General features: G+C 38.1%; 1 protein-coding gene across 1 annotated transcript in view; it reads left to right on the top strand.

The window, feature by feature from the left end:
* Window positions 1–26,980, top strand: part of LOC145999169 (glycine receptor subunit alpha-2-like) — a 125,568-nt gene that overhangs the window by 5,327 nt on the left and 93,261 nt on the right. The window contains exons 2-4 of the mRNA XM_083136102.1: window positions 5,857–5,954; window positions 8,475–8,542; window positions 10,110–10,336. Of these exons, the coding sequence (XP_082992228.1) occupies window positions 5,857–5,954; window positions 8,475–8,542; window positions 10,110–10,336 (393 nt within the window). The remainder of the gene's footprint in view (window positions 1–5,856; window positions 5,955–8,474; window positions 8,543–10,109; window positions 10,337–26,980) is intronic.

A 26,980-nucleotide genomic window follows, 5' to 3' on the forward strand; every position in this document is an offset into this window, starting at 1 on the left:
ATTTGTCTATCCCACGTAGGATACAAGCTGTCATTCAGGCAAGGGGGGGGGGGGGCAACCCCCTACTAATACAAGTTTTCTGCAATTGCATTGGTGTTCATATTATTTTGTCCATTACCTGTATATATATTAGCAGGTAACAATATGTTATAAACACATTCTTACTTTCCAAAGTAGCGCTCATGTGGGATGGCAAAACGGATCCGGAGCCGAAAGTTTTGGATCCGGACCCGGATCCGAAAAATTTTAGGATCCGGAACCAACAAGATCCGGATTTCGGATCCGGCAAGATCCGGATCTGGCCATCCCTACTTTAAACTGTAGGTCCAGTCCTGATTAGCCTTTCTGTGCATAAAGTGGACTTAAAAATTAACTCAAACAAATAAATAAATAGTCACGCTTATAAATACGATTTTTGTTCTAATCAAGGAGAATGACCCAGTTTGGCGCTCCTGCTCGATGAACCCGGATGAACGACTCGTGGAAAATAGAGGGAAGGAACAGAAAACATTTCGAACAATGCTGTTCGTGTTTGGATAATAAATATCTATACTCTATCCCAGGAATATTTGGAGCAAGGCCGCGCATAACGGTAGAGGAGACGAGTGGCAGGAGTGTAGCAGTACACGCTGATGCAAAGGTTGCTAATTGATGTTGCTTTTCACCCTCTGCGCAATCCCGCTCCTTCTCACGTGTTCATTGGTTGAGTCCTCTCGAGTCGCTGTTTGCGCAGATACTTGATTTCGTTCCCTTGCTCCAGAGATTCCCGGGACAGAGTATAGTGACTCGACTGAGAAGGAAGATTGAACACAAGAGGTTGTCAGTGGCGGTGATTAGGAGCCAAACCTGGGGGGCAAGATCAAGAACAGTTTATTCTTTTATTGGCAGACAAGACTTAGCATTAAGAGCTCATAGTGCGGGGGCCAAAATTTGCAAAAAGTTGGAGTAGGAAACTGTGCCCTCTTGCTCCCCCCCCCCTAATCGCCGAATCGCCGCCACTAGACAATCTCATATTATTTTCGTAGCATCTCTATATAAGTGCGCGAGTCCAGTTAGCGAGCCTATCAACAGTCTAGAGCGTGAGCAACGGGATTAACAATAGGTGCTGAGCCGAGATGACGTTAGCAGCTCGCTCGTTGATTGGTGGCATCGCGAGTTATGACTCGCTTCCAAGCTGCCAATGTATAAGAGTCAGAGACGTTACGGAAATATTCTTACTTTATCAATATCGATTGTGTATAATAGATAGATAAGATAAGGAGAATAGGAAAGAGAGAGAAACAAGGAAAAATAAAAAAGTGGCAAAGAAAGGGAGACAAATAAAACAACGAGAGGGGATGAGAATAAAGAAGAAGTTGAGAGGAAGCAGGAAAGAAAACAGAAATGACGAACTAGAGAGAAAAAAATCACGAAAGAAAATATGTCAAAACGAAGAAAAAAAGGCCGAAAATTAGTAAGAAGATACGAGAAAACAAAAAGAAAAAGGTAAAAATAAGCACGCAATTTTCCTATCCGGGGAGAGGTGCTTGAAAGAAATGATGGGCTAGGACCGTCAACTTTCGCTGCCACCGAACTACCGTACAATATTGACTATGACCGTTTTCAAAGTATAACAGCCATTACATTACTCGATCATGCAATTTTATTGATTCAGATCACGCAACTGTTCTTTGTAATTATTATCTATCAGTATGAGTGATATAATATTCAAATTTAAATAAAAAACTTTGCATCCCGTTATTGTGAATTAACAGGCACGCTGTTAAATTCTAACGGTATACTATTGCAAATTTAACGGTGCAGTGGGCGACCTTCTATCTTACTGCAACATACAGGAGCTCGATCAGCCAATAGGCGTCGAATAATTACGTCATCAATTGCTACCTCAGAGAAAAAAGGCTAGAAACAAGCGTAAGATTAAAAGTTATTAATTCTATTGATCCGATCTATAAAAGGTATGTTTTCAAACTTCAATCAATTCTTACAAATTATAAAATGCAAATTTCAGAGGATAAAACAAAGTCAATGACAATAAATGGTACCATACAGTAAGAATAGTGATGAACGATAAAATAATTGAACAGGTTTGTGTATTTGGGAAGCCATATTTCACAGTTCGAACACACCAGAAGAGATGTTGAGAAAAACATAAAAATATAATAGATTGAATGGAATTTTGAAAATAAATTTTGGGAAACAAATGAGAAAAGAAATTATAAAACATAGCATCATTTCAAAACATGCTCTTCTATATCAATTGATTGATTGAATTGTTGTTTTTAAGTCAACTTGATGCACAGTAAGGCTAATCGGGACTGGAGCTACAGTTTAAAGTGGGATCCGAACCACTGTGCCATGTGCCTCCACCGGGTATCGAACCCGGGACACCTTGATTACAAGGCAACAACGCTACCACTGTGCCATCGGGGAGACCCGCTATTCTATATGGTATTGAATGTTGGCCTCTTCCTCAACATGATAAAACTAGAATAAATTGTTCAGGAAAGAGATTTTTGCTGTTTTTAAGTGGAGCAACCTTACGAGACAAAATTAGAAGTGAAGAAGTCCGAAATAAATGGAAGGGTGAAGGAATGCTGGAAGAAATTTAAAAAATATTAATTAAAGTACAGCGTGTCCACAAAAACATTCCGTGATTATAAACGACCACAACATCTTAATTATGTATATTACAAAATTTATATCGATACCATTCGAAAGAACAGCTCAAAGAATTTTAGCGGATGTATAATTGTTGGCGTTAACTACAACAATAGATTGCATAACAATATAAGAATGAAAAAGGAAAAAAATAGCCAAAAGTAGCAGAAAAAAATATTTTAGGACGTAAAAAATATATAATTAAAATAGTAATGGACAATTTGCACGATAATACTCATGATCCCACTGTACAATGCTGTATGAATGAATGTTGCAAACAAACTTCAAATAATAATATTGATAAGAAGAACCGTAATGGTGGACAAGAGAGAACACACCAAAAGATCTCTCGATTGTTAATGTGTTATTGTAAATGGCATTGTTGTTAGAAGCAAATTGAGTTACTGTTGATGTTTACTGGATGTTTAGGTTTGTACAGTGGGATCCCTGAGTAATACCATGCAAATTGTCCACTTCATTAATTTTCTCTTAGATGATCCTAAAATGTGTTTTTCTGCTACTTTTGGCTATTTTTCAGTGATGTGCCTTAGACTATAAGTTTACGTCTACATGCGTTGTCTGCACGTAATATACGCATATATTACATTGGGTTGTGGTTTACATAGACTACGTAGACAATCTAAAGTGCATTAAAATTAATTTTCAAGGGTTTCATGAAATGAAAGTGACATTTTCAAATATATTGGTTCCTAACGAAATCAAAAGAACCCTATTTACAACAAAATTTCTCTTCTCTTCTATTATCAACTATGGAAGAAGATAAATAGTATGCAAAAAACAACAACAGATGGCAGTCGTGAGGCAAGAGTGGTCTTTTCCCCATAAAGCACTAGAATATTTCCTATATTAGGTTTCTTCCTAGGTGAGAAATTGTTAGAATTTAGAAGAAAGAGTATGAAAAGTTCTCCACACACATCAGCAACTGATACACAGTATAATTTTATTTTAATTCCACGGAGCTCTTTGCTAAGTTATCACCTTTCGCCATGTTGTTTACATAGATTACGTAATCTACGTGCATAACATAGTCTACGTGTAGAATGTAAACTATCGTTGTTTACGCGTAAACGCAGATCACTGCTATTTTTCCCTTTTTTCACTCTTTAATTGTTATGCCATCTATTGTTTAGTTAACGCCAACAATTACACATCCGCTACAATTCTTTGAGCTGTTCTTTCGAATCGTATCGGTATAAATTTTGTAATATACGTACATAATTAAAATTTTGTGGTCCTTTATAATCACGGAATGTTTTTGTGGACACGCTGTAGAATCAACATATTCTGATGATTTCTGGTAGTCGTTTGAACCGAAAATTATTAAATTACAGGCCAAAGGAAAAGGGAATTTAGTACTATATCGTCGATGGAATGATCAATTTTTGTAGTCGCAGAACGGGTATTCGTTACCCAGACCTGCAATAGGAAAAATAATTTTATGTTCATTATAAATATTAGCTTATAAACTATGGCTGAGCCGATACCAGTTTTAATCGATTCGAATACCGATACTCTTACCGATTCCCACAGATACCGATGCTTGTAATAATTAAAATTTGTTCAAAATATTGATCAATATTGGTGTGTAAATAAACTTCTCCAATTTTATGTATCAACTTACGAAGAAATTTGCTTTAGAATTACATCAGAATATTATGTAATCAAGAAATATGGTTTTTTGTGCAAAATTGACGCAAAATAGAAATAAATTTTGAATTTTGCATAATTTCCAGGATAATTATACTCTGTCGCGTGGCATTCTTGCAGACCCCGTGAAATCGTTGCCCCGCATCTCCACCACGTATCACACCCTGAGGTATGAGGGATCGAACCTGCCACTCCCAATTGATTTACGGGGGATGTAGCTCAGATGGTAGAGCTCTCGCTTGGCTTGTGAGAGGTACTGGGATCCATACTTAGCATCTCCACCACGTAACGTTCTGGCATGAACGTGGGATCGAACCAAAAACCTTTAACCATTGAGGTGAGTGACGAAGCTCATTTAATCATTCATCCTCAACGGTGAGCACTCGCCCCTGGCAGAAAACTTATTGGTAATGGGCGAGAGGTTATTTTACACACTCAGAAATTGCAAAACTCAAGCTTTTGGATTTATACCTTCAAGTCTAGGTCAACATGGTTGGATAGAACAATTCATGTCTAAAGTTCCCGCTGATGGCTGATCGAATAGAATCGTGTTCGACCCCTCCTCAGTTGCTACTTGTTCGACGACTCCAGGCAAAAGACCCCACACCGCCCGTTGCTCTGTTTTGTTCTCTTCCCTGTAACTCTGGTCATTGCCCTGCAAATGCCAGTCGCTCAGCACCTTAACTCTATTAAATCAGGAAGATTTGTTAATAACTGACATGGCATTCTTTGAATGTCTGATAGAGCAACGACCGATGACTGGAGGTTAAGAATCCTGGCTTGGTATGATTCTCTATTTAGAGGAGATTGATACGAAATATCAAGATGCCGGAAAAGTATATCGGTAGATGAATTCCAAATGATACTTTCAGATACCGATACCAATACATCGGCATCGGTATTGGCTCAGCCCTATTATAAACGTAAGGTTTCCATTAAAAAAGCTACCAATTACAATATCAGCAAAGAGACAAGGTGGCACATGTACAGTGACCAGCAATAAAAGTGGGTGCACCTATATCCTGAAATGCCCGCTTCCTTGCAATGCGCTGTGTGTGTTGTCTAACTCCATAAGCCAACATCAATAGCAACTTTTCAATAGGATCTTCGGCTATCGCCGCGGAGTTAGGCAATACACATAACGTCATGCCTGCTATTTCAGAATCTAGGTGCACCCACATTTATTGCGGGTGACCGTACCGACAATAATCCAGTAATATTGTGTGCATGTGTATGTATTAATATAAGCTATGTCTTCCATCAGTGCTTCAAATCTACCGACAGCTACGATGAAGTTCTCACAGCAAATATCCGAATGACTACCATGTCGTTGCATGTGGTTATGTCACATGACACGCAACTCGACATTTCGGCGGACAACATACTACTTGGGTACGAAATCTCGCGAACTGGATGTAAAATAGAGCCTAAAAACTGCGATCGAATTTCACACACACGCAAAAGAGGAATGAACAAGTTTGTTTACAATAACAAATTTATTAAAACATGAAATCTCTTCTTTTTTTTAAGGTCTATCCTTCTGTCCGTTTCAAGGATAACGAACGGAAATAAGTTCCTTCCGCTTCCGGAAGATTATGATAAGGACTTCCCACCAATCACAGCTCGTGGTAGGTATAGCCTTAATATATAACATCCATAATTAATGTATACAGTGAAACCCCGATTTTACGTTTCCTGGTTTTACACTTTCCCGCATCATACATTCAATATTCATGGTTCGAATTCTGTCCTGGGCATGGATGTTTGTGAGTGTCCATTCCTCAATTTTCATCATATCGTCACTCATCACCATCTTCGCAAATTAGCCAAAAGTGGCAATAGAGTAAAATACTAGAAAATTTTCCTGGATTATATTTCCCACATTTTAAGTTGGATCACGATGGTCCCTTGGAAAACGTAAAATCTAGGTTCCACTGTATTTAACTGTACGTTTATACCTGTAAGTTTATACCAGTTACGTTAAGGATATATGTCCTTATTACAACTGGCAATAATGGAGTATATCAGTGGAGGTATCGAGACACCACTGTACATGAAGTTTTTCTCTTTGATGCCTCGTTTCGACGCTACGAACACTCGAAATAAGATATTTGATCCTGAATATTATGCACTACGATCAACAGGCTCCAAGTGGACACTCAGGGCATAACTTTGCAAGATATGACGAATAATAGAACAATTTTGATTTGTGTTAATCTTCAACTATCACATATCTTGTTTGCTAAGTTACGAACGAAGATTTCATTCTCGAGTAATTCTCGTTCTAGTGTAAGAGGTCCGTCTCTTTTTGAGCTTCTTCTCGACACCTCGTTCTGTTCTCGTCTCGATTTCTAAAAGTCCGGATCAACTTTTTAATACGAGACCAAGAATTAGTTCATGCCGCTGCCATCCCTAAGGCATATTTGATTTTTGTTATTTAGCGTTACATTTATGGCACTTTAGCCTAATCACGCCGGGATCGAAACCGAGACCCCTAGCGTCGTACCGCGCTGTTCTAACCACTCCGCCACGAAGGGGAAAATACCGGGTGTCCCAGAAGTCTTTCCCTGATTACAAACTTTATATTCATATCCGCTCTATGTAAGGGATAGATCTGAAAGTGGTGCCAAAATGTTGGAAAACTAACAAAGTTTTTTTTTCCAAGTTTCAGTAACGTGGCTGTAGTGTAGCAGTGCCAGTACCCAGGAAACCGGAAATGTTCACAAATCAGGAAAAAGCTCAGTGTATCCCCTGATATCATTAGACAACAAAGCCTGTACAATTTGCACTTTGTATGCACGAAAAAATAAACGTTTGTGTAAGATAGCATAAAGATAACTTTTTTGGCTGATGTTTTACGTTGTTTGAAATCACTGAGGTTGATGGTTCAGCCACTTCTCGGTAAGTCAGCAACAGATTCTGTGGTCTTGAACTTGTCATACCACGACTTAATGCTCTTGATATTGGGCGGCATCTTTCCATAAGTTGTTTGAAAGTTCCTCTGCACTGTTATTGGTGACCGGGTCTCGTGACACACTTGAGATTTTTCCTGATTTGTGAACATTTTCGGTTTCCTGGGCACTGACACTGCTACACTATAGCCACGTTACTGAAACCTGTAACAAAAAAAAAACTTGGTTAGTTTTCCAACATTTTGGCACCACTTTCACATCTCTACATTGCATATAGCGGATATTAATAAAGTTTGTAATCAGGGGAAAGACTTCTGGGACACCCCAGGAGCGTATATTCTAGGATAGCTAGGCTATCTGCGAAGCCTGGAGTCTAGAGAATAAAATACAGGAGAAAAATCGATCAGAAATTGTAATCAAAATTATTCATATCAGTGAGATAGATGGTGATTCTGGAGTTGGCAACCTGATTTCCTATAAGTTGGCAACCTGATTTCCTATGAGTTGGCAACCTGATTTCCTATAAGTTGGCAACCTGATTTCCTATGAGTTAGCAACTTGATTTCCTATGAGTTGGCAACCTGATTTCCTATAAGTTGGCAACCTGATTTCCTATAAGTTGGCAACCTGATTTCTTAGGAGTAGGAAACCTGATTTCCTTTGAGTTGGCAACCTGATTTCTTAGGAGTTGGTAAACTTATTTCTATTCATAGCCTAGGACCACGTGACAGTGAGATAGCCCAGATCTTGGACTCGGTGTACGCCACTGGGACACCCGGTACATTAATCGCATTAAAATTAAACCAAGAAAGAGAGAGAGAGAAAGGAGTATAGATGAGAAATTAGACAATGTTTGTGTGTTTGTCAGAGACAGAGAAAGAAAGAAAAAGATTCCAGGTAAAGGACACAAAGAAATATCTCCCTCCCTCTCTCTCTCTCTCTCTCTCTCTCTCTCTCTCTCTCTCTCTCTCTCTCTCTCTCTCTCTCCCGCCTTAAAAGAAACCAGGAGATCCCAGCTCAGAAGGATTGGGTGCTTGTGTGGTTGAGAGAGAAAAGGGAGCAGAGTGGGAAATGTTTTTTTTATTTTCCTATTTCCTTCTCTGTCTTTCGAGAAAAGGGTGAGGAAGAAGCTCCTCAGTCAGGTATAATATTGAAAATATTTATGTGTGTACAGCTTGACCTTGCAAAAGTTTAGGTATTTCTATTTTGTTAATTACTTCTAACTGTTCTTTACAGGAAATCCCGTGGATGTTAAGATTGACATACTGCTTCTGAAATTAGCGAAGATAGACGAGAGACATGGGGTAAGTTGTTTCTTATTGGTGAGGAGATGTAAGGGGGTGATTCTCTGTGAAGATGCCAAAATGTTAACCTTGCACCTAGTACACATCGGACTGCATTTTGCAGACTAACGAGGTTGTGGCGCCTGGACTTACTGCCAGTATAATCCTTTGTGGAGCTTGTATCGTGTCCTTTCCGTCCGTGATTGTCCCATCATCCATCTCATCTTATCATCATCATTCATCCTCATCTTCGCGATTAGTCATAGCGCTGAAAAGAGTAAAGAACTCGGGGAAAACTGATAGCGGTAAATTCAAACCCAATAGATTACCATTTTTGGCTTTGAAGAACTTTTAAAAAAGGTTTAAGTATGGTACGAAATATATTATTGTGTAGCCCCTCTCTAGAACGTAGCTGTTACAATTCCACTCCCCCCAAAAAAGTCTTACGTACGCTAGTGTCCAGAAGGGGAAGAAAAGCGAAGTAAAATACAGTGAATCAAAAACAAATCAATCTACGTTAATCGTGGCGTTGAAGATTCATGGTGATAAATTGGGATAGTTGAGAGTAGTACGCGTAGTCAATCAAAGAGTAGTTTTCTAAATTGGTGTGTGCATAGGACACACACACACCCATGTACATAAACATGCCTTTGTGTGATAGCCTGAGGTGAAACACATCTGTTAGTGACACGTGACAGCAACAGTGTTGCCAGTGTCCCACGTAATATTGTGAATACATCGATTTTTGGAACAGCCCATTTATTCCCTTGTGCAATGTTCTTGAAACTTCGTCAAAGTTCATTTTCTGTCAAATTCAATAGGTGGCCATCCAAATTGTTCGTTGGTATTGTGAAATGTTGCAATAATTTACCTCAGTGAGTTCTGTGCATCAATACACACGATTCGCAAAAAAAAAAAAAAAAAAAAAAAAAAAAAAAAAAAAAAAAAAAAACGCCTTTGGCAAAACATGCATGTTCTTACATATGTTTGTCTCTCTAAATTTTCCCAGTATACAGGGCATTCTCTTGGCAGAAAGTGTTTCTTCTCATTCAGTTTCGCTATTCCGTTATACGGTCGTAAACACCGGGTTGCGTGACTTTTCGGACACTCTGTATTACATATATCACTATGTTATGAAAGAAAAAGAAAATCATAAGAAATAGAGGTGTAAAATACAGGTATAGAGACAGAGACATAAAAGAGGGAAAATAAGACAGAAAGAAGGGTAGAAAAGGCAGTAAAGAAACAACAAGAAAGCAATGAACAAGGAGAAAGAGGCAAAAATGTAGAAGAAAATATACAAGAGTGAAAAAAAAAATCAACGTTAAATAAGCAAATTTCCTTCACCCTTCACGGAGCGCTCGCTGGCCTTCACTTGTGCAAGCGAGTTGCCCACCTCACTGTAAAGGGAACACAGATATATCCATCCACTCATTACCCAGGATAAAGTCTGGCTTTGTAAAGTGTTACACTAACCAGTCCAACACAGATGTGAACCTAGAGCTTTCACATTAAGGTACGAAACGTGAAATGACAACAATGGTAATAGAAAAACGTTGATTTGCTTTCTATTCTATTCCTTGCGCAGGAGATAGAGCTGATTGGCTATTTACGGAAGACGTGGATTGAAAACCGATTGGCTGACAACGTTACCCAATACAGGAACATCCGTCTGTTGGATAACCACGAGATGAGTAACATCTGGACCCCGGACATCAACATCCAGCCGATGAAGGGTTTGAAGGTGATGAAGGACGTGAAGGACATGGCGGGGATATTCATCAACAACACCAAGCACGTTACTCATTGGGTTGGGTAAGTGTTTCCAACCCTAGTTTACCAGTGCCGTACGAGAAACTTACATACAGACACTTTTTTATCGCTATAGCTCTTTTCAGTTCTTACGGCGGGCGCTCTAGAAGTTGGCAGGGGAAGTGGGGAGCGGGGAAGCGACCAATCCAGCACGATAAGAAACGCAGCGGCCAGTAGAACGAGTTTCACGTAGTACTTTTTCCGGGGCGTCGTGTCTCTCGGCGCCACTGCTGTTGTCTGGTAGGTCTGTTGCGTAATCCCCGATCCCCACTTCCCCTGCCAGCTTCTAGAGCGCCCACCGTAAGAACTGAAAAGAGCTATAAAATTCAAGAAACCATTTTCTCATTGACACACTGCTTCCTTTGTTATTTATATAGATGCGGTTACCAACCAATTGTACACTGTCACTGACATGAGTGTCTCGAAGAAGACGCGTCCAAAGTGGGTACCTGATGTGCCCACCAAGTGAATTTTGCACTCTATGTACTTCACTTTCATATTTTTATAAACAGATACATTGGGAACAACATAGGGAACAGTGTTATTTATTTCCAATCTTAATATATAAAAATGGATGTATGTATGTTTATTCCGGTATAACTCTCGAACGCCTGGAGCGGTTTCAACCAAACTTGGTGCATGTATCACTTGCAATCTGGAAAGAAATACTGTGGGGTAAGACACCCCTGGCACCCCTAGGGGAGGGGGGCGGGAGGGGGTGACATGCAAAAATAATCGAAAACGACCGATGTTAGTGTGGAATCCATATTTTTCGGGCCGGCTAAGATGAATAGTGACACTCCTAATGCCCTTCCACTTCAAGTTCATCACCTATCGGCATGGGGGTGAGAGGGGGTGAAAATTAAAATGTCAATAATGACCAAGATTAGTGTCGAATCCATAGATTTTGGAGTCGCAAAGCTAATTGGTGACATTCACGATGACTAAACTTGGTACACATATGACTTACAATGTGGAAAGAAATACTGTGGGGGTAAGACACCTCTGGCATCCCTAGGGGTGGGGGTGAGGAGGGGCGACATGTAAAAATAATCGAGAACGACCGATATTAGTGTGGAATCCACAGTTTTCGGGGACGCTTAGATGAATAGTGACACTCCCAATGCCGTTCAACTCCAAGTTCATCACCTATCGGCATGGGGGTGAGAGGGGGTGAAAAGTAAAATTTCAAAAATGACCTAACTCTCGAACGCCTGGAACAATTTCAACTAAACTTGGTACACATATGACTTACAATCTGGAAATAAATACTGTGGGGGTAAGACACCCGTTGCACCCCTAGGCATGGGTGTGAGAAGGGATGACGTAAAAATGATTGAAAACAACCGATATTAGTGTGGAATCCATAGCTTTCGGGGTCGCTAAGATGAATAGTGACACTCCCAATGCCGTTCAATTTATTTATTCTTGCTCCTGGAGGCGAAACTAAAAATGTTGTTTATAATCAAGTTTTGAGTTAAATTAATAAATTCATTTCTTCCCTGTGTAATAGAAAATTGATATAAATAAATACCCGGGTAACCAGCTAGTTATTTTATAAAAATGTTCGCAGTTGAAAAATCTAAAAAAGGAGGGAACGTGGTGAGAATGTCAGCCTCTCTTCGGGTAAGTTAGGCTTAAGATTATTAGGATTTAATGCGTCTATTCGGAATGGATAGTCATTTCAGTTGGTGTAAATATGAGGTTAAACAAATGATTGACATTCGCAAAGCAATCGGAAGGTCTTGTAGTAGCGTAAACTCACAAGTGATGAGAGGGGTGTGATCACCACTTCCGGAAGTCTTTAAAGATAGGTTTGGTGGGTTAAATATAAATAAATACTCTCCAAATAAAGCATGAAAAATTAGTAAAAATCAAATCTGAAAGTGGACAGTAGAAGCTTTATCAAATCCCGTTAACATTTTCTGCACACACCCCTGGTTAAGGTAATAGTGACAAGCAAGGTGAATTGATTTAAATCAGACGAATTCTTTTAAATCACTTTAAATAAATAAATTATAGCAAAATGTACATAAGGATTTTATATTATAATCACTTTTCGTGAAAGTATAATAATCTTATTATCATTTAATGGTGTTTATTAGGCTCTAAAAAAGGGAAACAAAATATATGTACGTACTCATGATGTTCAGCTCCCATGAAAAGAAATGTAATATCGTAACGATCCGTAGTATCTTTTAATTATTATGGAGAACGAACTCCAACTTCCAGTCATTCAACCATCGTTTTCCAATCAGGAAATATTCAGGAACATCACAGGAATGCAGTGTCAGACAGCACTGAAGCTCTTCCTGGTCATCAGCTGTAAACAGACGAAATCCAGGAAGAGGCTACAGGCCTGACTGTGCATTTGTTTATTAAATTGAATTGCAATAAATGTCTGGGAGGCAGAGAGTTCGGGGTGAGTTCTAATTCAGTGATTGAGGAGCAAGTTACGATTGAATAGAGAGAGAGGAGGAGGTTCTAGGGAGAGCGTGTTAACGCTAGTCGCAAGTCAGACTCTACGTACAGTCACAGGCATAACCTCTCACGGCAGATCTTCAGTTGCAGTACAGAGACAGGTATATCCTTACATTACCCATGCTGATCCAATCTTTAGGGGTGTGAAACTCAAGTGTCATGTGTTGCCATTTAAGTGTGTAAATTTAGTACCTCTAGCGCCTTACCATCAAGCTCACCACGAGCAGAGAGTGCTTTACCATCAAGGATGAATGATGATTAGTGAGCTACATTCCCAAAAGATCCCACATACCTAAGGGTATGAGACGTGGATGGAGGTGCTTAGGGCTTTCATCCATTTTTGCGGAAATGAGATGAAAATTGGTGATTACGTGGTGATAGACGCAGGATGTTCACTTATGAACATTTCAATTTTAGAGCATGAAAAGTGAAACCACACCTAAAAATTATCAGAATCAAGGTTTTATCAGTTTTGTTTTACCATCAAAAGTATGAATTTTGAAGCACGGAATCTGGAAAGTTGCTCGCGGATTTATATGAAGTATTAAGTACCAGCGGGGAAACCTACTGCAGTAAACAATGATAGATGTCGAGTTCTAACTCGAGGATGAATCAGATGAAACTTATCGACCTCAAGTCAGCGTCGGTCATCAGCAAAATGTAAAAATGCGGAGGAACCTGCGCCCTAGCTCCGGCGCGGTTACCCGCGTCGGGCTGGCGATTTGGTATCAGGAGCGTCCGGCATTCCGCGTGGCGGAAGGTTCGATGTCGGGTTTTAGGCAGCCACATTTTGCCAAAAATGCGGTCGGCCCAGGGACGTTCGTGGACGTTTCCCTATCAATCCGCTCCTGGTAGCGCTGTGGTTCGTTCGCGAATCCTATACCCTGGCCACGACAGAATTCCCACCCTGGGAAAAATTTTACCATTCCCAGAATTTTTAGAAGAAAAGGCATTTAGATTCGATGGTTAGTAGTGTTTTTGACCTATTACTGGGTCGAGAAAGTATGAACCCCCCTCAGGCAGATTTGCCTACACTTAAAACTAGCTCAACATGCCTATATGACCTTTTTGCTCAAGTGTGGAACCCTGTCTAATCCAAGATTTTTGTAAAAATGCCCTCGGGAATTTCCCGGGAAAGTATGACCCCCCTCAGATTGATTTGCCTACACTTATAAAAGGCACTTCTGTGAGATTGTTGTCCATAAATTTGTTAAAAATATGCCCCTCTTGATATTTTTTTTGGATACACTTAAAACTAAGCCAAAAAGCTACCCACCCACACCCACACATATTTACTTCCGGTCCACTTCCGGTTTAAGTTCAATTGGGCACCAGGTTCAATTTGTTTATCTAATATTAAGACAATGTAATATGCAGAAATCTTCTAGAATTGCTCTGTGACTCTCTCATTTCTTACATCATTAACATATGATTTTTCACCTATGAGAATAACACTACATATAGTGTCATCAGGGAGTGTATTGTGGAATTCACAGATAATTTTAATCTTTGTCCTGTCATTAACCACAACTTGTTTCCTTTTTGAAGTGTTGATGACAAACATGGGTCTCTGTGCTTTGAATTCATCTGGTGTGTAATACATGTCAGTATTGCCAGTAGTGACCCTTTTGTATGCTGTAAATGCTTCATATAATTTAAGGAAATCATCCTTGGACATGTCTAAATTATAATTTTCTCTGGGGAACACCTCATTTCTGCCATTTTTAAGATATATGTTCTTGATGTTGCAGTTATCAAATCTACTTGAATTTTTTTCCTGATTATTGTGTCTTCCAGTCTGAAACAGTACCACCACAAAATCCGGCATGTCATATTGTATACTGGAGAATGAATTTGTAGCATCAAACTCATAATAAGTACCAGTGGCAGGCTTCTGTACACATTGATATGTATAAAATTGTAAAGGTACTTGTGGATTTTTTATTATATCTGCTTTGTATTTAAGAGCATAACTGGCCTCATATTCAACAACCGGGATTCTTAGCTCCATAGTCTGAATAATGCACTTGCCCTCATCAGATAGGGTATTAGGCATAGCTTCCCCTGTAGAGTTTAATGTACTGTACCTCATCAAAGCATTATTATCATTGGCAGCTCTTCTAAATGTAATTCTTAAACCACCCTTCCACATAATATCTTTGTAATCTGAGAAGAATCCTGGCAACAGGCGTATAGGGAACAATACTGTGTGGCTCTTGGATAATATTTTATCACCAGCCTCAAATCCACCTATTTTGTAGTATGATGCCTCGGTTTTGGATAATTTTAGTGTGGCCAAAGCTGTGGAGGTAATGCCGGGATAATCCACTCTGTTTATAACAACACCATGCTTTCTGATCTCAATTTCAGAGAACAGATGCGGCACAAAATTGTCTACCAATCTTATATTTGAATTTGCCGGATAATCTGTTCCATCGAGCTTTACAACATCAAATTTGATGTATAGATCTGCTCTGTGGGGGTGTATAAAGCCATCCCCTACATCAAGATCAACCTCAATTTCTGTGTTGGGTTGATTTAAATTTGCAAATGTCCTCCTGTTTGGGGGGAATGATTTTAGCTCATAACTCTCAATATTTTCCATTTTTTTGTATGTATTTTTATATAAATATTAATTTCTATGATTGCAGTTCTTGTGGCTCCAGCAAAATCAACTAATTCTTCTTTTTCATTAGTGACCATCAACTCAATATAATCTATTCTATTAAGGCACACAGGAAAATATAATGTTGGGGATGGAGTGTAGATGATTGGCTCCATAAATTCAGAATTAGGTTTAAATGTTGCAATGATCCCAGTTTGTTTGTGAGTGCCTATGCCATTTGATTTGGTGATCATACCCTCGGCCATATTACAGTGAATATTCAGAGTTTCTATGGCTAAGAATTTAGGTATATTAATAGCAGTGTGTTTAATGGCCGGTTCAAGTTTTGTGTTGTTCTCAAAGCCCAACAGCTCTCCTATAGTACCCAGATCCACTGTTTCTGTAGCAGATACAATCTCTACTCTGTGAGTGACAGAATTTTGAGTTAATACTATACCTCTGGGTAATTGAGCATTTAGAGTGGACAGATTATATTGCCCTGGAGTGATGACAATTTTTTGATCCCCTACTGCAATTTTGTTGTTGTGGTGTGTAATATTAGGGATCAAGTACATGCCATAAAATGCTCTGAGAGCTATTGTTTTGGGATATACTATATCATCATGTAATTTGAGTTTCAATATTGAATTTTGGCTGGTGAGATGGAATACCCCCATGATGCTTCAGATACCACAGGGCCTTTTGAAAATCTTCAATTGATGGTTTATTTATTTGAGACAGATATCTAAGAACAGATAAACACAGATGTCCACAATTAACATCTTTGAAATTTTGAACACGGGCATTATTGTAATAAAGATTAGTTGATTTTAGAAATTTTATCAAACACAAATGCCTAATTGTTTAAATATTTAAGATAACAAATCCAGTGAGTGCCCTGATTTTTGTACTTATCCAAATTAACAATGCCACACTTTTTGCTGAGTGGTTGTTCTGGTAAAGAATCAGACATGTACACACCTCTAAAATTTTTGATGCCCAGTGGCTTGATTAAAGCTTCAATATCTTGGTTTGTAAGCGGCTCTTGTTTTTTTAAACTTATTCATGGCTCTCTTAACACCTCTGCCTCGTTTCTCCATGGCCAGGTTATGGCGCTTCAATTCATCTAATTCTGCCTTATTCTTTTTGGCATCTATTACTGTTTTTGCTATGGCAGCTGATCCCCAGCCAAGCTCCCCACAGCCCCAAGTGCTGCTAAGATAGCCGGGATAGTAAATATGAAACCCCCTGTATGCAATTTTTTCTAGATTGTTGTAATTTTTTTAATTAGGGGGTACTAAGTAATAATTTCATACCATGGCCCTTTGCAAGACAAGAGCTTTTTTTTCTTGCGCTGCTTTTTGGTTAAAAGACTATCAATAGTTTTAAGAGATTTAAAACCTGCATAAGGTATTTGATACATAACACCCTTGGCCTTCATTCTAGGTTTATTATATACATATTCACAGCCCCCACCCCAGTTTTTGTTTGGTGTTCATAGCTATGGTGGTCCCCAATGCTGCTATTTTTTCACTTAAAGAAGCATCTTTGCTTACAAATCTACCAAATGCAGCCTCTTCTAATTTCTTGTCTGCAACATGTCTCTTGTCAAGATCAGAATGTGTGTTGTATGCTATGTCATGGTCTCTGCAAGCAGCATCTAGGGGATTAACACCAGGATCACCTCTGTTTAATCTATGGTCCAATTTTGTACCGGGACCACAATACTGATAGCCTGGAATATGTAGTTCAAATGGCAGCTTGTTTATAATGTCATTAACCAACCCCCGACCCTCAGAAATATTCCAAAATTTAGGTGGTAGAGTATTAATAATTTTTATAAGATATCCAATCCCCTTAGTGTCATTTACTATAAAATTAGACAATTTTGTGCTTATCATGTCCATAATTCCAACCTTTTCATTGTAAAAATTGTGGTTGCCAGCATTTTCCTCCCCAGCTATCACCAATAACCTATCTACAAGTTTCCTGACATCATCAACCCACACAAATTCTTTAGGCAGGGTGTTGTATTGTTTGATTCCACTGCCTGTCTTAATTTGTGACCATATGGGATTGATTAAATTGTTGTATTTTGCTCCACTGCTAGACTTGACTCTTTTTTGTGTGGGATCATTGTTCTGGTATAGAGCATCTGATTTTATTAATATTTCTTTGTAGTGCTCATAATCTTGATCTGCATAGCTGCCAGGCCTTTTCCTAGTCATCAGTTCCCACAACCCAGGTGTGCCGGGATATTTAACAAAACCACCTTTTTCTCCAAGATGAGATTCTGAATATACAATGAGATCATCTCCCATAAATGTTACTCTGAAATTGCCAATTCTATGTATGATGCTACCAACACGCTCTGTGTCATCATATAAGCCAAAGACCTCATCTTTGTTGTCTTTAGGTGTGCTTAAATATTTTTGAGCAAGAAGACCCAATTCAATAGGATCCAGAGTAGCTTCAATTCTTCGAGGAGCAACAGGACTAGGTGTATGAATACTGGAAAGTGGGGTGATTGGATAATCTAATATGTTCCTAGCAGCTACAGGTACAAGCGCTGTGATCAAATTTTGATTTTGCTCTGTAACAGTTTTGATATTTTTACCTAATTCACTAATATCATCAATAATAGGCTGTTCTGTTTGTTTGTGTTGTTCATAAATTCCTCGGTTCTGTGATTTCCATCCCTTAAATCTTTTTACAAGATAATCTCTTAATTTAAGATCATCAATGATTGGCCTTTTCATGGTTATTTATATATGTTTCAATGACTAGAAAATTGTTGATTTTATTTCTGTATTTGCCACTATTGGGTTTTCTTGTCATATCAATTGTGACAAACCCATAACTGTCCTGGTTCCAGCACCTACTGCAAAACTTGGAAAAATCATTGTAGCTCAAGTCCCCACCTACATATTCATCATGTATGTGTTTGAGGTTGGTATGATTTTGATGAAACACACATATAAAATTGCTGTTGTCTCGGATCAGCTGCTTCGGTATTTTAGAAAAAGTCTGTGCCAGGTAGAAACAATCAATGTTTTTGTGTCGGCCCTGTGTAAAGAAATTTCTAACCTTGTTTTGATTATCCAGTATAATGTCATCAAACACAACAACAGAATTATCGAGACATTCATGGAGTGGCTTAACATCTGATTCAAAAGTGGCAATATCCAATCCATCATATAGCTTCATCAGCTGCTGATATTTTAATTGTTCCAAGCTCTTAGAGAAGACATACAAGTGCCTGTTTTTCCAGTCTAACCAGTTGGGTGCCAATAAAAAATTATCAATCATTAGTGTAGTTTTACCACAAGCCGATGGCCCAACAATAAGGCATCTAATATTTTCAGGCAGCAACTTGCCATTTCTCTTAATCTGCTGTTCAGGTTCTGGCAGCCTTTTTATAACATCCCAGGTGCTCATATTATCACTTTGTCTGCATCGATCCAGCTGTGTTCTGGAAGTCCTAGCCATTTGACAAATAACTTGTTGCCTTTTCTGCGGATGATTTTTTCTATGAGATATGTGTCAGGCTGTTTAGTTTTGTTGAGTTCTTCTTCATAGAACCGGCCTTTGAGAATTTCTTATCGGTGGTCTTTTATTATATATGTGTTAAGGGTCCCAGGTTTAACTTGAACCATTGTAAATAATTCAGTGCTCCAGTTTCTTGTAAAGCCTCTTTTGAATAAGTGCTTACATTTGCTGATTCTTACTTGATCACCCACCTTGTATTTGGCTTTTCTTGTTGTTGGCTGGTATCTAGGATAATAAACAGTTCTGATCAATTTTTGCTCATCAGATGAAGTTACTTCAGAGGGTTTCATGTTGATTGTGGAATGGACCGAGTTGTTATATTTATGTAGAAGTTCTGGAAGAATATTAAGCCATTTATAATTACCTTGCAGTGTGAATTGTTTATACATAAGATTTTTTAGGGTTTTGTTGAATCTCTCTACAATTGAGGCTTTGAGATCACTGTAACTCGAGTAATGTTTTATTGACTGGCTTCTAATAAATTGTTGGAACACAGAATTATAAAATTCTTTGCCATTATCTGTTTGCAAATAGCGCGGTGATCTTCCACTCTGATTGATGATTGTCCTGATGGCTTCTGTAACACATTTTCCAGTCTTGGATTTGAGTGGCACAGCCCAGGCAAATTTTGAAAATGTGTCTATTACAGTGAGTAGATACTTGTAGCCCTTGTTGATTTTGTCTAAGTTTTTCAGCTGTCCACTTGCCATCTCAATCAAGTCGCTCTGCCATAAATCATCTATGCCTTTTGTGACTACTGGCAGTCTCTTATAATTATGTCTGGCTTGTCTGTGTAATTCATCAACAATAATTTGTCTAGACATAATATGAAAACAAGAATATTGCAACTATGGGGTGTTCAGCAGCTGATACTACAGGATTTTCTAAATATAATTTGTCTCCTATTTGTATATGAAATTCCAGAGAGCCATCATCTTCAGCATAAGATGTTTCTAATGTATTGGGATCTGTAAAATCCTCTAACTCTACACTGGTGATTTTTGGTTTGTTGTCAGCATTTGTTATTGATAAGGTGGGGTAGTGGTGTGCCTGTGGTTGAAGCCAATATTTGATCTTGATTGGTCTCAGTTTGCCCCCAACAAAAAACTGGTAATAAAATTGTGCAGGGGACAGCATATATATTTTGCCACCTGGTGTAAATGGTGAATCATATTCTTTGTTGGGGATGCTGTACAATTCAAGAATTACTGTATGTTTAGGATTCTCGATTATGCCTGTTATTTCTTTTTCTGCTGTAAGCAATCTACTTGTTACAGATTCAAGATGCTCATTGATAGTCCTAACAACATCATCATGGCCTGGCTTGATCTTTATGTCCACAATAAGTTTCTTGTATTGTTGCACAATTTCTTGTAGCTGGGTGGCAAAAACAGACAAAGCATTTGCTTGATTGGATTCCATGGTCCCTAGCTGTTGCTTGATATTAGCTACAATTTGCTGTAAATTTTCAACAACTGCCAATTTTGAATTTTGAGCAGTAAGATCATGGACCTGTCTTCTGATATCCTCAAACAGGGCATGCAGTTCATTAATATGTTGATAAGTTGGTAGAGTGGCCACTGTCTGAGTGAGTTGTTTGATCTCTGTTTGGATATTCTTGATATCTTCTGATTTCAATATGCGATTCACTGCCCTCTTAATATTTTTAAGTTCCTGTGATGTAGGCAGATTTGATCCAGTATTTTGCAAAGATTCAAGTGTCAATTTCACATTATTTAATTCAGAAGCATCAGCCACACTTTGCATAGCATCTTGGAGCAGGGCTATATCTGCCTGACTGGGTGTTGATTGTTGTAAAATTTCAAGCTTTGTTTGGATATCATCGATCAAGTGATGAAAATGAGATAGCTCAGATTCAGTGTTGAGGTTTTCAAGCTTTGTGATCTGTTGCTGGACACTGGCAAGGGTGTCTACAATCCCAGGCAGGTGAGATTCTAGAGATTCTTGTACATTTGTCAAATCACTTTGCACTGCTGCTATTGTACCCTCAAGATGGGTTATGGTACTTTGAATTTTTCCAAAATCTTCATATGTTTCAAGTTGCAGCTTAATATTGGCAACACTCCGAGTTATTGCACTCAAGGCATCAGAAGATGCCAAGTTGTTAATAAAATTTTCAAGTGTCTCAATTTTTTCTTTAACCTCGGCTATGGCATTGTTCAAGGGGTCCAGCTTAGGTATCTGGAGTGATTGAATCTGTTCCTTTAGAGTGGAAATCACTAGATCAAAATCTTCTTGTGATTTTATGCTTTTGACAATTGTTTGGAGCTGTGTCTGGACACTATTTATCTGCTCTTCCAATTGCTGTTTCAATTGCTCAGAGTTGGTGGCCTGGGTCTTAAATTTGGCTTGAAGAGCTGCTACAGCCTCTTCTAAACTTTGAAAATTATCTAATGTGGCCAAGTCAGTATATTTCTGAAGCAATAATTTGAGTTCTGAGTCAATTTTAAGAAGAGGGTCCATGCATTGTGATTGCAAATTTGTAATTTCTAGTTGAAGACTGGTATTGAGTGTGGTTTGTAAAGCTTGCAAATCACTTCTTAATTTCTTGACTCTGACATCAAGCATCAGAATCTCATCACTGTGATCTTCATGTCTTGTATGGCCAAATATATCATTAGGCATTTTGTTTTAGTGGTTATTTATTATTGAATATCTGATTCTTAATTCTATAAAAATAGGTATAAGCTTGTCATATGATCCCGGGACCTCAATATATAAGCAGTCACCAGCAGAAACAGTATATACAGTGCCAGAAACCATGTTTGAGTGCTTAATTCTATAAATATTTCTACCTACTGAAATCTTGACATTACACTCAGGGGTTGTAATAAATTGCAATTGACCACCTACAGGTAATTGGTAATGATTTAAATTATTGTTAAATATGTACAATAGTAGTTGTATTTGTGGTGGGGACAGCGCCACTTACAAGTGTAGAAAAGGCGAGGCTATTTGATTGAACAATCAGATTTGTTTACACTTAAAACAATGCCAAGATGGGGCCTGTACCCCAATTCTTCAGGTGTGATATGCTCTGATTTTTAAGAAATTCTGAATTTCTAGTGTAGAAAAGGCGAGGGCTCAACAGATAGATTTACTCATACTTAAGACAATGGCAAGAGGGACTTATACCCTAATTTTTCAGGTGTGGAGGTTTGGGTTTAAGTCCTCATAAAATATGAAGCCTCCCCTGATGGCAAAATGATAATATTGTTGTCTTGTAAACAAAAGGCTCGGGGTTCGAGTCCTGATAGATTGAAATACATGTGGCAAAATAATATGTCCACAAGTGAGATTTTGAATAATTACTGCTAGTTGATAGCCCCCAAATCTGAAACCTGGTAAAAAGTGTTTTACAACAATATATTGTACAAAAACTGAATTTCTCAATTTTCTTATTTTCTCATGTTTTATAACCACCCGCTCAGCTATACAATAGGAGAAGAGCGGGTAAGCATAATTAATTGTTTGCATGCCTTGCCGGCACGCAAGAGATAAAATCTATATAGCTAGAAGGGAACATTAATGATTTTTCTATTCACTGAAGGGGCCATTAATCTTTCTGTGCGTGTAACATGTCTGTAACAAGGAAAATGTAACAAAGATTGAGACAAAGATACATATTTTCTGACCCAGTGGCAATGAACTGCCTCCTCTTCATGTTGAAAGCAATTCTGTTCTGATAATATGAGCCTAGGCAAAGACTTAGAAAATATTATGGCAGTTCAAAATCCAATTTTGTCTGTATCAAGGTCTTCAGAAGCCGGTAAAATGTGGGCATAATCCATTTGGAGACGTGCTAATATTGTGGCATTGTAATCAGGGGCTTTGGGTTCGAGTCCTGTATAAGATTGAAATACATGTTGCAAAATAATATCTCTACAAGTGAGATTTTGAATAATTACTGCTCGTTGATAGCCCCCAGATCTGAAAACCTCCTTTCTCCTCTGCTCAGACAGATTCGGCCATGTGTGTAAAAGCTATATCTGTATGATTGTTGTTTATAAACTTGTCAAAAATATGGCTTTTTGTATGAAAACATGCAATCCTGAATACAATTCTGGTTTTGTCTTGTTCTGTTAATATAAACACAAGTGAGACTTACAGAATATTTATTGTACAGTTCAAAATCCAATTTTGAATTGTATTTAGTTGATATAGAGATGGGGTTTTAAACCTGGTGAAGTGTGTTGTACATCAGCAAAACTATCACCAAAACCTAGTTACTGATGTTGTTTGGGTATAAAAGCACCAGCTCAGCCATTAACTGCTGAACCCAACTGATATTTTTTATTAAGTATAAAGTTTTGAATTGAAGCCCAGAAAATCTTATATAATAAACAACAAGAAAAAATGCCAAAACAAAAATATTGCAATCGGTGTAATAAAAATATATCTAGTTCTCATTGGGCTAGGCATTGCCGTATTTGTAACTCTAAGAAATGCAGAAAAGCCACAAAAATGTGTCCAAGATGCCATAAAATATTAAGCAAGGCATATTACAAATGGCATAAGTGTAATTCTTATGTACAGTCATCAGCATTGCCCTCACAACCATCCACATCTGGTCTGAAAAGGAAACATGAAGCACCTGTTAATGCTGGACCTGCAAAGCAGCCACGCTATGCACCCATCCGTAGCAGTTTTAATGCCCAACTCAGGGATTATCGGTTTGTATCGGAGCCAAGATGTGGAATTAAGAATTTTTTGAACAGTAAAAATTCTGATCTCCAGGCAATTCTTAATGCACAAAATGGCTCTTATAAGCTCTCCCTCAAATTGTTTGTACAATATAAGAAGCCAAATGGCACAAAATTTATACATCCCCACTTAACAGAAACTGTACCTGTATATTCAAATGCAAATTCAGACACAATAATAAGCAGCTTGATAAATCAATTGAATATTAAACACTCTGAATTTGCAGCAAAAGAGTCAGGATGGAGCCTATGCGGTTCATCACACAAGTTATATGTTAATATTTCTGAATTCAGCCCATTAAAAGGTTCTACATATCTGCCATTACCTGCTAATATCAAAAACAAAAGAGCCGTGGTCAATATAAAAAATAATGACGCGAAATGCTTTTTGTGGTGTATATTAGCTGCTTTGTATCCAGTTTCAAGGGATCCTCAGAGAATAACTTATTACAAACAACATGAGCACGATTTTGACGAGGCAATGGAGGGTTTGGAATATCCAATGTCTGTTCAAAATATTGATAAATTTGAAAAAAGGGCCAGGCACATCAATGGCAAGCAATTATCTATTAATGTATTTATTTGTTCCACTGGCAATTGCCCGATAGCACCTCTCAGAATCAGTACACTTGATGATGAATCTGCTATTCCGATTGATCTGCTCTTAATTGAAGGGGATGGCACATATCATTACACTCTGATACATAATCTTGAAGCTTTAGTGAGAACACAACTAGACAAATATAAAAAAATATTTAAGTTGTGCAGAAGATGCTTAACTGTTTTTGATGGTAGAAAAATGGTGAATGGTGTTTGTGAAGAGAGTGTAGAAATTGCAAAAAACAAGTTAATTGAGCATCTGAAATACTGTGGGAACCATAAACCTGTTCATATGGTGATGCCCAATCCAAGTGAGAATTGCAAATTCAAAAAGTATGAAGCCTCGTTGGAACACCCAGCATATATTGTCTGGGATTCTGAATCGAATCTCAAATCTCTTGCATTCTGCAATCCAGATCCCGAAGAATCTTCAATTACACCATACCAGCTACATGAACCTTCCAGCTTTTGTTATGTGGTTGTACAGGATGGTGTTGTTATTAAAGAATATTCATACAAGGGACCAAATGCCATCAAAATATTTGCACATAGAATAGAAAATGAGTGCCGTGACATAGCATCTAACATCTTATTAAAATCAAAACCTATGTTGCCTTTAACAGAGGAACAGATTGAAGATTTCAACAATGCAGAAAAATGCCCGGTATGTGATTGTGAATTTTCAGATACAAATATCAAGGTTCATCACCATTCTCATACAGATGGTCGATATAAACAGGCCCTGTGTAATAGCTGCAATATTAAGATCAAGAGACCAAGATTTATCCCCATATTTTGCCATGGAGCATCCAATTATGATTTCCATCATCTGATCAGGTACGAGGGGTTTGAGAAGCAGAATTTAAATATTTTAGCTGAAAATGATGAGAAATATATATCTATTAGCAAGATAATTAAAGTTGATGGTGTTCCTATTCACATAAGATTTCTTGATTCTTACAGATTTTTATCTGCTAGCCTGGCTACACTGGCCACTCAATTATCTGATAATCAATTAAAAATCACACGTGCATTGTTTCCAAATCAGGACCTGAAATTAATTAGGCGGAAGGGTGTATATCCATATGACTATGTTACAGATTTTTCTAAATTTGATGAGTGTTCCCTGCCACCACAAGAAGAGTTCTACAGCAGAATCAGAGGATCTGGAATCACTGATGAAGATTATCACCATGCTCAGTTGATGTGGAACAATTTAAATTGCCAGACATTTGGTGATTATCACATGGCATATTTGAAACTTGATGTGACCCTCTTAGCTGATATATTGCAGGCATTCAGAAAATCTTCAATGCAAAATTATAAACTGGATCCAATATATTTTTACAGTGCCCCGGGCCTAGCATGGTCTGCAATGTTTTTCAACACCAAAAAGCAATTGGATCTGATCCACGATCAAGATATGTATCTGTTTATGGAGAAATGTATAAGAGGTGGGATGGTGCAATGTTCCCAGAGATATGCCAGAGCAAATAACAAGCATATGCCTGATTATGATCCAGCACGGCCATCAAATTATATACTGTATGTAGATGCAAACAACCTCTATGGTCACGCTATGATGCAAAAACTGCCATATGCAGGGCTTGAATGGGTTGAAGATTTCAATATTGAAGATCTTCAGGACTTTGATGACAGTAACTATGGTCTCTTCTTAGAGGTTGATCTGATAATTCCTGATGATTTACACAATAAATTTTCTGATCTGCCCCCAATTCCTGAGGTTCAGTGCTCACCTGGCTCTAAACAGAAGAAGCTCATGATGACTCTGGAGCCAAAACAAGGATATGTCATATATTACAAAAACCTCCAGTTCCTGATGAAACATGGTGTTCAAGTGACCAAAGTTGGCAAAGTTTTGAGGTTCAGGCACTCAGAATGGTTGAAACCATACATTGATACAAACACGGAGCTTCGAACATCTGCAAAGAGCCAATTTGATAAGGGCTTGTTTAAATTGATGGTGAATTCAGTGTATGGCAAAACTATTGAAAATGTCAGAAAACATACCAATGTTAAAATAATTACTGACCCCAGCCTGAGCAAAAAATTGGTTGCAAAGCCCAACTTCAATTACAGAAGAATTTATGATGAGCACATGGCTCTTTTCAACATGATGAAAACAAAGATTAAGTTTGATAAACCTATTTATGTAGGGGCTGCAATATTGGAATTGTCCAAATTACATATGTTAACATTGTATTATGATGTGCTGAAACCTTTTTATGGTGATCGTGTAAAATTGATGTACATGGACACGGATAGTTTTGTTCTTGATATTCAAACAGAAGATGTTTATCAAGATATTGCACAGCCTGAATTGATTAAATACTTTGATACCAGTGAACATACAAGGATTCAACCCCACAACAAAAAGGTGCCTGGCAAGTTAAAAGATGAGACACTTGGTGATGTTATTGTGGAATTTGCTGGGTTAAGTGCCAAGATGTACAGTTTTAAAACATGTGATGCTGTTGTCAAAAAAGCCAAGGGCATTGGCAGAGTGACTGTTGAAAAAGAGCTCCAATTTGAAGATTATAAAAATTGCCTCAAATCCCAGAATTCAATCAGAACATCAGAAAATAGAATTCAGAGTGAGGATCACTTATTGACTAGCAATATTGTAAGAAAAGTGGCTCTGGACCCACATGATGATAAGAGATGCAT

The sequence above is a fragment of the Lepisma saccharinum genome, chromosome 15, assembly GCF_977018435.1.
Source record: "Lepisma saccharinum chromosome 15, izLepSacc3.1, whole genome shotgun sequence".
Classification (NCBI taxonomy): Eukaryota; Metazoa; Arthropoda; class Insecta; order Zygentoma; family Lepismatidae; genus Lepisma; species Lepisma saccharinum.